Source organism: Neovison vison, chromosome X (assembly GCF_020171115.1).
Source record: "Neovison vison isolate M4711 chromosome X, ASM_NN_V1, whole genome shotgun sequence".
In the NCBI taxonomy this organism is placed as follows: domain Eukaryota; kingdom Metazoa; phylum Chordata; class Mammalia; order Carnivora; family Mustelidae; genus Neogale; species Neogale vison.
The window spans coordinates 52,080,410-52,092,990 of record NC_058105.1 but is presented as its reverse complement, the minus strand read 5'-3'; the positions used below and the strand labels follow the sequence as shown (position 1 = coordinate 52,092,990).

At 36.2% G+C, this 12,581-nt stretch overlaps 1 protein-coding gene across 3 annotated transcripts in view; it reads left to right on the top strand.

Annotated features, from left to right (window-relative positions):
- DIAPH2 (diaphanous related formin 2) overlaps positions 1-12,581 on the top strand; it is a 980,408-nt gene that overhangs the window by 793,812 nt on the left and 174,015 nt on the right. For all 3 annotated transcript variants that reach the window (XM_044235543.1, XM_044235542.1, XM_044235544.1), the window contains one exon: positions 11,224-11,319. In XM_044235543.1, coding sequence (XP_044091478.1) covers positions 11,224-11,319 — 96 coding nt within the window. The remainder of the gene's footprint in view (positions 1-11,223; positions 11,320-12,581) is intronic.

Here is a 12,581-nt window from a genome sequence, read left to right as displayed (position 1 = left end):
TTCAGATTGGTCCCAAAATTGATTTTTGACTCAAGAACAACCATCTACAGGCTGATCTATTTCAGAAGAGATGACCTGTCATAAATACTCTTCCCAAAAGTCTATAATGTACTGGTTGAATCTATTTGACTCTTTTTCTTGGGGAGTTTGGATTCGAAGACACAAAGAAAGAGAATTAGTTCACAAATGGCAGAAGAGCAAATAAAAATAAATAAGAGTAGATGCACATGGGTAATTGTGAGTGGACATCAAGGTAATAAAGTAATGTTAACAGATGACTAGGGCTATTATTGTAGCTAGAAGGTTAGTCATGATTGTATCTTGAATGGTATTTCAGTTCTTCATGATGCCTGACCATGTAGCTGCTGAAAGCTGTTTTTCTATTCCTCTTTATTTCTGCATACAACCTTACACTAAACCCCCACCTTTGTTTTTTGTAAGCCATCTAACATGTTCATCAAGAGGAGTATAACCATAGCCAGTTAAATAAAAGAAATTATCTCTTTTCCTTTTCCTTCCTCCTTGCTCCACCCCAGTAGTGGATCTAATTACTCCATGAGAGTGGAGTATGGTGGGGGAGAAGTGGAGGAACAGATTATACTACCCATTCTCCCTTTCACATACCCGGGTCCAAAAAACTAACCAGGAATGGGGGACAGAAACACCTTGAAGCAAATATAAAATTAGTATTTAAACTACAATCAGACCATTATGGAAGCTTGCCAAAATACCATTAAGAGACATGAAAGGGAGATTGGACATTACATGTCTAGGAGCAGTGAAGGAAAAAACAAAAAACAATTTTATGTGTGTACCTTTACTGAATTGAGACTACACATAAACCAGTTGGTTATACATGCCTTTTTACAAATAGCTTTTGGTTTTTGGGTTTTTTTAAAGCAAAAGTGTAAAATATCACCATGTTAAAAAAACAATATGATATGGTCCTCAATTTGAAAGGGGGTAGTTGTAATAACAAATGAGTTTGTAAGAGTGTATACTCTCTGAGCATTCAAAAATACATGGTCAGAAAAATACACCCAAATACACAAGGTGAAACTACTTTTACTTTAAAAATAGATAAGCAGCAGTTCAGTTCCTCTGCCTTCCTGGCTGAAGAGTTGACTCTATAGAATCTAGAAAACACAGGAAGGAGAACACCAGATTCGAAAATGGGGCTTGCAGCTGATGAACTGTCCACTTGTTTCATATATTCCCACCATAAGTGATTAAGAGTATCTGCTCCCTCATTTACAACATTTGTTTTATTAGTTTTAGAGACAGAATTTAGTGTTTCATCAGTTGCATATAACAGCCTGTACAACATTTTTATGCTCAGTGGTAGGCTGCCACTATTGCTATGGTGAATGATAGTTGTTAAAACTGCCTGACTGGGTGCCTGGGTGGCTCAGTTGGTCAAGCGACTGCCTTCAGCTCAGGTCATGATCCTGGAGTCTGCGGATCAAGTCCCACATTAGGCTCCCTGCTCAGCGGGGAGCCTGCTTCATCCTCTGACCCTACCCCCTCTCATGCTCTCTCATTCTCTCTCAAATAAATAAATAAAATCTTAAAAAAAATAAATAACTTGCCTGACTGTATTCTCATAAGGACCATTCTGGAAAAGTCACTTTTATCCCACACATACCTTGTATCTGTACTAGGCACTAAAGAAGATACAAGTAAATATTTTGCCTCATGATGGTGTTCTGGAAGCTAAAACTATTTCTCTCCCTCTCCTCCATCCTGGTCATGGGTTTATATTTCTTATGAAGATGGTTAGGCTTATTGTACAGTACTGTATTCTGATATGACAGACGGGTTGAAGTCCATAGATAAGGAGCGAGGTCTTCTGTAAAGAAGCTAAAATTACTCCTTATCAGTCATACATGAAATCAGCACATGGAAAGCAAGTCTCCCATTGACCTTTGGGAAAAAACCCTTCTCTTTTTGTAACTTTTCTTTTGGAACTATACTTTAAGGACTCTTAAATACATATCCACATAGAAGTGTATATATATAACTGTTGCTTCATTATCCTGTCTCATTCTTGGCTTTGGCCCTCTACATGAAGGTATCTCATTTTCAAGAAGGCTGATATTGACTGCTTATGTTCCTTCCTACCTTCCATTCATGATGAGCTTTTGTTTTACTGATAATGGAGTTTGCCAAGGTACTTCAGTATCTCAGAGGCTAATTGTAATCTCCACAGGTGATGCTGCTTCTAGACCAGCATAAAGTTGATATTGACTATGCATACTCTAGAGCGAGGGTCAAGAACATTTTTTGTAAAGGACCAGATAGCATTTTAGACCTCATAGGCCAAAGTTTCTCTGTCATAACTACTCGACTGTGCTGTTGTAGCCTGAAAGTGGCCATAGACAAGACACACTGAATGAGCATGGTTATCATCCAATGAAGGTTATGGACTAATATTTGAATTTTGTGAAATTTTCATGGAGCACAAATAGTATTCTCTTTTTTGTTGTTGTTGTTGTTGTTTTAAAAAACCTTTAAAATGTTTTTAGACATTTAAAAAAAACCTTTAAAATGTGAAAACCACTGTTAGTATGTGAGCTGTTCAAAAACAGGTGGTAGATTGGACTTGACCTCTAGGGCTATAGTTTGCCAACACCATCTCCAGAAACATACTCTCTGGTTCTTTTTTTGTTCCCAGGTTCTAATGCTCCCAACTGTGACCTTGAATGATTTACTTCTCCTAAATATGCTTCAATTTCTTTACCTGGAAAATAGGTTGGTGGGGGGATTCAACTTAAATCCCTTAAAACAGGCCTGACATATGAGAGGTTCTCAATAAATCACTGATACTATTAAGTCCTACTTCCAAAAACATCTTTCTTTCATCTTTTCAGAAAGTAGATTAGATTTCCTTTGGTGGATGGTTTTGAATTAACTTAAATTGATTCTTCTCCCAAGTTTGTTTTTGCATAATTTTCCCTTCACAAGTATTCCATGACCTTAGTAAATGATTGATTTTGATAAGATACACACAGTGTTTCAAAGGTTCCTGTGAAATATTAATTATTTAAAATACTGAATGTGAGATATTTTACCAGAGGCATCAACAGTAGTCTTACGGTAAGTGCTAACATTCAGGTTTGTTGGGTGTTTATTTTTAGGATGTGTAATTTTCTTCTCCCAATCTTCTAGCATACAGGTAACTAGGAAAAAAAATGAATATGCGTAAACATTATTCTTTGACGGCTATTTAATATCAAGCTGTCTTACCATAGGCAAATTTCCAGAAATGTGCCCCAGGCCAAAAAAGTTTCTTCACTATAACTCTACCATTAGAAATCCATTCATTTGTGCGAACAAGTTTTCTTAGTTACAGATACATCAGGGAAAGTTAACTTACCAATTCAGTTACCCTGACAAACTTAGGTAGCACCTACCATGTAGATACTTGGGGAGAAATCACCTCATCCCCCACCATTCATCACTTTAGAGCAGAATATCAGTTTATCTTGTGATTCCTAATATAGTATTTATTTCATGACAAAATGTACTAAAACATTAACCTTAACTCTTAAAGAAGAGTAGTATTCACTATGAAGTTTATCCAGGGTCTGATGATTTACCGCACTATAGGAAACTGTTAATTACCTGTTCTGGCAAGGAGATGAGATAACAGAATAAATTAACTCTCTAACCAACATTTTCCCTGCACTTTTAACTTTAATTGCTCTCAGGTTAATTTTGCTTTTTGGTAGGTACTATTGCTCTAGTCTTCAACCTGGGAGCATAACATTTTTCTGTTTTGTTTTACAAATTTTCTAGTGCCACGTAATGTAATTACTACACTGCCCCTAGCTCATCCTGTGGTTTCTGATAATTTCTTTTGAGCTCCTGTGTCCTTTTTTCCCTTGTAAAAGTTTTCTTCTTTTCAACAGGAACATCTGCCTTCATTATTTTCTTTAAACCTTTATACATTCTATGTATATCCTCTTTTAATCTCTTTGGAGTTGTATCTTGATTTTCTTAAATACTTGCCATTGCCATAAATAACTTCATAGACTATTATCTTAGTTACCATCTGTTGATTTTCCAAATTGCTATTTTCTCCATTCTTCACTCACTTCTAATTAAACTGTAAACTAACAAAAACTTCCCAACTACAAACTAACAAAAACCTCCCATCAGGTGTAGGCTTTCTAGACTGCAATACAAGTTGCCCAGTCTTTGTCATATCTGTTGATACATGGTTTGATTTCTTTTCCGACTCATTTATGGTATTAGTATTAACTCTTACAGATATTATGGTCCTGCAGCACACTGTGTTATTTTGACCATATTGTATTTGCCTTAGTCTGTTACCTATACTTTGTTGAATTGTAAGAGCTGTTTTTTAAGATCCCAGAGAAGAAATGTTGTTTACCTCTTTTTTGGTAGGTGAGCCATTCTCCAACTTTGTGCGATCTACAAATCCATGCATCTTGCAGCATTGTCTTAATCTGGACCATAATATGTAGAGTGAAAAATATTTAATCTAACACTGATTTTTCTTGTACTCTACTTATCACTGCCTTCTTACCCTGCCAACTTCCATTTACTACTGGTCATGACCTTGCTCACAAAACCAATTTTACTTTTCTATGTAGTCTTTCACCAGTAATGCCAAAATTTTGCCCAGGGTTATAGGCAGAATAATATTTGTCACTGTAAATTAAATTGTATTCTTGTATAACTGATTTCTCTCCCACTCTGGTACATTTTGTATACTACTATGAGGCTGACCTTAAATGTTATCTTTCTCATGTCACTGTTGTGCTGCCCTTTTAGTGTCCCTTGAAGCATGTTCAGGTTTCTTATTTTAATACCCAGAGCCCTTTAGAACTTTGCTCTGATCTAATCTATCCAGCTATAACTCCTGTACCTTTCATCTATGTTCTCTTCCCATGGTTTATCATGCAGACTGTACATATTTGATTCAGGCAGCTCTACTTATTCAAAACAACCTTGACATATTTTACCCTCTTAAAATTATATGATATGAACAGGTAAAGTTAATATATGATGATAAAAATCAGAGCAAATATTGCCTCTAAGTGGTGGAGGCAAGAGGGATCTTACAGGGGGTAATGGACAGTTTCAATGTCTTGCTTGTGGTAGTACTTACATGGTTGTAGGTACTTGTGAAAATTCATCAAATGTATGCACAAGATCTATACTTTACAGTATTTGTAAATTGATATACACACAGAGAGCAAGTGAGCACGTATGTGTGTACTAGGAGTTAATAAATCTAGATTTTAGTGTTCTCCAACCAGTCATTATGCAGCCTTTTCAATGTAATGTTTTCAGAGGCTGAACGTAAGTTCTAATTTTTCCATGAGTCTTCCCCAACTATTCTATTCCACAGAGACCATAGATTTTTTTTTTAATTATATAATCTACATATTATCTTACATGATAGGGTCCTACCTTCAGTAAGAAGCCTTTTGCTTCTTTTGGGTCACTTTAAACTGATTGGTTTTTGATAATTTCTTCAACTTTTGAACAGCTCAACTTTTTTTTTTAAGATTTTATTTATTTATTTGACAGAGAGAGAGATAGTGAGAGAGGGAATACAAGCAGGGGGAGTGTGAGCTGAGAGGAAAAGCAAGCTTCCTGTCAAGCCTGGAGCCCAATGCAGGGCTCGATCCCATGACCTTGGGATCATGACCTGAGCCAAAGGCAGACGTTTAGCCAGCTGAGCCACCCAGGCACCCCTATAATAGTGAATTAAAGCTGTTATTCCAGGTTGTTAGGATCTTAGGAATTAGGAAATATTTTTTGTAGCATCAGCTTTAGTCATTTTTGAGAAGTAATAAAATGGAGTTGGGTCTTAGTTAATGGGAATGCTCGAGACAAGAAGTGTTAGGTTCTTAGAGGAATAAAGGATATTGTAATTAAAAATGTTAGATAAAAAGAAAGGAGATCTCATAGTATTTTCAAAAACTGTGAAGGGTCAGAAATTTTACCCTACTTACATGCTAACAAGTCAGCTTGCCAAAGTTTCAGGGATGCTTATATAACAAGACTCCTGGGTGAGAGACAAAGAACTCTTGTTATTCACAGTACAGCCAGCAGTGTGAGCTTCATGTTCATACTGCATTCCCATACCTTCCAATTCCCGCAGGACAACACCAAGGTGAGTTCAGGTGGATGCTATGCACACAGTGGGTTTGTGTTACTGCTGAGGACCCAAATTTTAGGAAACCCAAATCTTCTATAATGAAATGAAATGAACACTCTGTAGGGAAATGTAATCTATCATCACACTTACCCTCTGCTCTGAAGGGAGACACTGTGTATTTCAAGTCTGTTGACTATAAAAACAGTCTTGAAAAGATAGTTCAGAACAAAGGTCGTCAATGCTTATGCTCACAATGTGTGCAGAAATGTGAGAAACCCACAGAGAATTGCCTCTAAATAAGTTTGTGCAACCACTACGGAATAGTCTTGCACAAAGGTGTACCAGAGATATTTTATTTACCTAGTGCTAATTTTAACCTATGGCATCTCCAAACTCTTTTGGGGAAATTAAGTCAACACAACACAGGTGATGTGTGTGTTGTGATGATGAGAATTGAAATCAGCACACATTCTGTGTCCACTGAATGACCAACACCATTGGGAACATGAAAGGGAAGGTACAACACATCCCTTTCATTTTACCCAACATATATAGTTCACACAGAGCCCCACTGGACTGCTTGTAACCACTCTACCTCCTTAATACTATCTCTGATCTAATTTCAGGATGAAATGTTAGAAAATTGCCTCTGAATTTTTACTTCCCAGACATGCCCATGTATTACCATTTAGGGCCTAAAAACATTACCAATTTTTTCCTTGATACTCTTTCACTGAGTAAAATAAGTATTATAGGAAAACACAGTTTTCTGCATAATTCAATAAAACTAGTTTCCTTTTCAATGAAAAATACACATTTTTTCCCTGAGTTTGACCTCATAGACCAAAAAACAGAAAATAAAAACATCTGCTCATTACAGATCACATCTAAGTAAGAATTAATGGTTCTGTGAACTTGCAAATTCTAAGTGAGTATCAGTCTCACACAATTCAATCACATACCAGATTTCACTGAAATTCATTTAAAATGAAGGATAACATCTTTCAAATGATCATGTTGACTTCTATTTTGTTTAAGGAAGAGTAACTGAAATATGAAATTGTTCTAAGATGTATTTGTAAAACCTTCATTCCTTCAAGTTACGTATTTAATGAAAACCTCTCAATTCTTTTGAAAAGTTATGAAACAAATGATAAAGTAGTAGTAGACTGAAACCTATATTACTTTCCTTTAATACATCAATGATATTTACAAAGACCTGGCCCTTTTTTTTTTTAAATAGAACCATCTACACATGCCTTCTCAGCAGGGACAGTATCACCCCAAGGGGATGAATATTGGTTCTTGCCAGGTAGGCAGAGAAAAATCTTGGATATTACAATTGTTAATGGCCCTCCAAAGGGCCACACTGTATAAACAGATTATACAGTAAATCTTTTGTATTGAATTTTAATGGTAGGACAATTAGGAAAAAGTGTCTAAAAAGGCTCCTCAGCAGGAGGGGGAAACTAACGAAAAAAAATGGTTTAGAAAAGTGATCTAGCATAATATTTTGACGAGTGGTGTGCTCAGATGACAACCATTAATTAAGTAAAGGGATTTATTTTTAATTCCTCTCTATATCATATTTGTTCCATTTTTAATATTTACACAGTATCATTACATTGAAGAATTTTAATGAAATGACATCTATGTCATTGTTATAATTTTTAATGTCTTAAAATTTAATAATTGCATATTATTTATGTAAAATAATAAATACATATGTTTTATAGTCTTTTTTACTTTTATACATATATTTATTTTTCTCTGCAATCTTTATAATGACTGTTTTTATAAGGATACATGAAATTCAGTTATACTATGGTTCTCTTCTGGTTATATTTCTATATCTCTAAAAATTCCTTTCATGTTTCTATGTAATTCTGCTTCTACTGATTGTCTATTAAAAATTGGGATCCTCGGGGCGCCTGGGTGGCTCAGTTGGTTAAGCAACCGCCTTTGGCTCAGGTCACGGTCCCGGAGTCCCGGGATCGAGTCCCGCATCGGGCTCCGAGCTCCATGGCGAGTCTGCTTCTCCCGCTGACCTTCCCGCCTCCCATGCTCACTGTCTCTCTCTCAGATAAATAAATAAAAATCTTAAAAAAAAAATGGGATCCTCAGGACACCTGGGTGGCTCAGTCGGTTAAACATCTGCCTTCAGCTCAGGTCATGATCCCAGGGTCCTGGGATGGAGTCTCACATCAGACTCCCTTCTCAGCTGGGAGTCGTCTTCTCCCTCTGCCTCTCCCCCCTGCTCATGATCTCTCTCTCTCTCTCTCTCTCTTAAATAAATAAATAAAATCTTTTAAAAAATAAAATAAAAATTGGAGTCCTCGGGAATTGCATCCTGTAATGTCTTCTCTTTTCATATGGTATATCTGGGTGATCTCACCCATCTTCCAATAGTACCCAAATCTTTAGCTTCAACGCAGACTTCACTCCTGGGTTCCAGACTCGTATTTCTAACTGCTTACTAGATATGTCTACTTAAATATTCCTCAAAAAATAATCATATTTTCTCACCTGTTTATCCCCGGTGATCTAGACTCCTTCCCTCACCCTTGATCTCACCCCCTCAGCCAGGTCTTATTAACTGTATTAAGACCTTCAAAGTATCCACCCTCTCCATTTGTTCTTCTATCCTTTTAGTTCACTTCTTTATCTCTTCGACAATTACACTATACTTCTAGCCATTTTTCTGCCTTCTGTTATACCATACTCTGAGTCATTCTCCACAGTGCTCTCCAGCAAGTCTTTCTAAAATGAAAGTCTAATCAAGTCACTTTCTATTTCTTATAGCTGTGTTTCCCAATACAGTAGCCACTAGCCACATACAGGTAATGAGCACTTGAAATGTAGTTAGTCTAAGTGAAATGTGCTAAAATAAAAACACGCTAGATTTCTGAGACTTAATCTGATAAAAAAAAAACACTTTAAAAAATAAATATTTTTGTATATATTGAGTTAAACATTTACTTAATATATGAAAATTGATTTCATATGTTTTTATTTTTTTTAAATATGACTCCTAGGAAGTTTAAAGTTATTTATGCAGCTCATGTTTTTGGCCTACATTATATATCTATTGAGAGTGTTGAGCATTATAGAATAATGCTCAAATCCATATCATAGAATTATGATCTTTTATCATTTGGTCACCATATGCCTCCCCCATTTTGTCTTTTATTAGCTTCATGCTAAGAGGGCTGGTCTTGGTGTCACATTGACATGGGCTCATACCTGGGCCCCTTCACATGCTAGCTGTGTGATCTGGAATAAGATGCTTAAACTCTAAGTTTAAGTATCCTCAGCTGAAAAACAGAGATGATACCTATATCAGTGTGTAGTTGGATTAAAAGATACAACAAATGTGAAGTGCTTACTGCCTTAAATGTAATTCTCCCAGGTACATTCTAGCCATGCCAAACTACTTTCAGTTCCTCTTTTCTTTGTACTTTAGAGAGCAGGTGATGGTGCAGATGTGTCTGCAGCTTTAATATTCCTAATTGTTTATAATCCCCCTTCCCTGGTTAGTCACTGGGGCTCTATTTCCCTTTGATCTGTCCTGTTTTTACCAAATTTTGGACCTGAGAACCTCTCTACTCCCTTTGTTTTTATTTAATATTATGTCCTAGAGAATTCATTTTAAAAGAACAAATGATTGATATAACATTGTAAAAAATCTCAAGTCAAATAAAGGGCATAATCAAAAAAGGTTTTAGCTTGCTCTTGCCCTGTTATAGAGAATATAGAGAATATTTGTGCATGTGTGTGTGATATGATACCCCATAGTCATTCTTTAAACAAAGTAGGATTTAAATTAAACTTCATAATAGCATCAGAAACAGTTCTTTTCTCCCTCGCTCCTGCCTTCTTCTTCTCTTAAGCCTTCTGCTTACAAATGTCCTCTATCCCAGGCCCACACATTTAGCAACCACTGAAATTAACCACTTAGTTAGGGTACTTTTATCATCAGCTAAACCAGATAGGAAGATGGATCTCAGCTCTCTCTGGATTATCCACAGTATAGTAGCATTTCTGACAATAAATACCTTGAGACAAATGTTTCTAACAAATCTTTAAAGTATTTTTGATGGCCAGATTTGTCAAAGATAAGAGTAGGGTAAAATGTTTTAAATGCATTTGCATTAGTAATTTCCATGTACATCTTTTGAATACTCTGCTCATGGACTCTTAACAGTTCTTTTCCCATAGGAAAAATTTAGAAACACAACAGCATTCTAAAAGGGATAATGAAATTTTTTTAAAAAGTGATGATGAGACTCTGGTTAATGTCTCTCAAATGTAAAAGGCACCCTTTCAAATGATGTGGTCACCTTTTCCTTCTACACTGTCAGCATCTTGAAATTGGTAAAGGATATGGATTAGGTAGGAATTGAATGCAAATGTGTTTTTGCATATAGTGTCTCCTGAGATAATCACAGATGGTGGTTGAATGCTGAAGGTATTAATAGAATCAGTATTTTTTTAAATATTTTATTTATTTATTTGACAGAGAGAGATCACAAGTAGGCAGAGAGGCAGGCAGAGAGAGAGAGAGGAGGAAGCAGTCTCCCTGCCGAGCAGAGAGCCCGATGCGGGGCTCGATCCCAGGACCCTGAGATCATGACCTGAGCCAAAGGCAGAGGCTTAACCCACTGAGCCACCCAGGCGCCCAATACAATCAGTATTTAATCTTGTATAACTCTGCTTCATCCAATCACACCCTACACATTGGTTGCATTAAGACAGGTCATTGGTTTCTTGCTTAGGAATATCTTAGAAGAACCTTAATAGGAAGGCCCAGTAGCTGATCAGCTACTGTTTATTTGCATACTGTGTCATCAATAATACAAAAGACAGGGCCCTTAAGTTCAAAGAACAGTGGGATTGGCATGAATTTTGCTTAATGGTGCATAATAAGCAAAGTAGTCTGTGGTGCCAGAAAGTGACAGGATCCATTATGTTTAAACAGATATATGTCTTTAATTTAGGGTTACTATATAATCTGACAGGAGCTTTCCCCTTTATTTTCCTGTAGTTCAATTGCTCTAAGATTAATTCTGATCTCTCCCTTCCTCCAGAGGGTGATGAGACTGGTGTGATGGATAATCTTCTAGAAGCCCTACAATCAGGTGCAGCATTCCGAGACCGCAGAAAGCGAATTCCAAGGAATCCAGGTAAAACTCCTTCTGGTTTACAGGGTATTATAAAATGAGAATGTTCATAGCCAACTACTACCCCCAAAAAACCTTCCTTATGAATTTTTTTCAATAGTCGATCTCAGTTCATGTATTAAGAAGTCTTAACAGGATTCTATGTCTATGTGAGCACAAGTTTCAACTTGGTAAACGTATCTTCAAATAACTGTGTACTCCACAAAAAAATTTCAGAAACAAGTACTCCTGTTGCATTTAATATTAAATATTTTAATTGTTGTTTTATGTGCATGTGGTTTGGGTGGAACATGTTTTAAAACCATAAATGTAATTAAATCATTAAAGGTAATTGACCCTAGGGATGTCACTTTAGCTATTTACAGGTAAGGAAACTGAAATAATGCTTCTTTCTAGAAATCATTTTGGCTTTGTAGTACAATCCATATCCCATTCTCCAGATTACTAAAGAGAGGAAAGGTACAGTAGTATTAGAAAATAGTCTGTCTTTTCTCTTCATACCCTATGGCTGAGGTAAATAATAGTTCCTCTCAGAATAATCCAGGTAGGTGAGCTATCCATATCCTTTTAGGAAATTTCTGTTTTTAGCTTATCTCTTCTACAAAGGAGGAACAAATTACGTATGTTGATTTTAAAATCCCTCTTTTTTATACTTTTCTTTATTCGTTTTCTTTTTTAAATTCCTTTATTTCTTTCCTTTTTTTTTTTTTTTTTTTCCCCTTTCTCCCCCACTTACGATTTGGGATCTCTTCTGATTTGGTTAAAGCATATTTTCCTGGGGTTGTTGTGACCCTTTAAGTATTTTACTTGCTCCTTCATATACTCTTATCTGGACAAAATGACAAGGCGGAAAAATTTACCACAAAAAAAAGAACAAGAGGCAGTACTGAAGGCTAGGGACCTAATCAATACAGACATTGGTAATATGTCAGATTTAGAGTTCAGAATGACAATTCTCAAGGTTCTAGCCGGGCTCAAAAAAGGCATGGAAGGTATTAGAGAAATCCTCTCGGGAGATATAAAAGCCCTTTCTGGAGAAATAAAAGAACTAAAATCTAACCAAGTTGAAATCAAAAAAGCTATTAATGAGGTACAATCAAAAATGGAGGCTCTCACTGCTAGGATAAATGAGGCAGAAGAAAGAATTAGCGATATAGAAGACCAAATGACAGAGAATAAAGAAGATGAGCAAAAGAGGAACAAACAGCTACTGGACTAAGAGGGGAGAATTCTAGAGATAAGTGAAACCATGAGAGGAAACAACA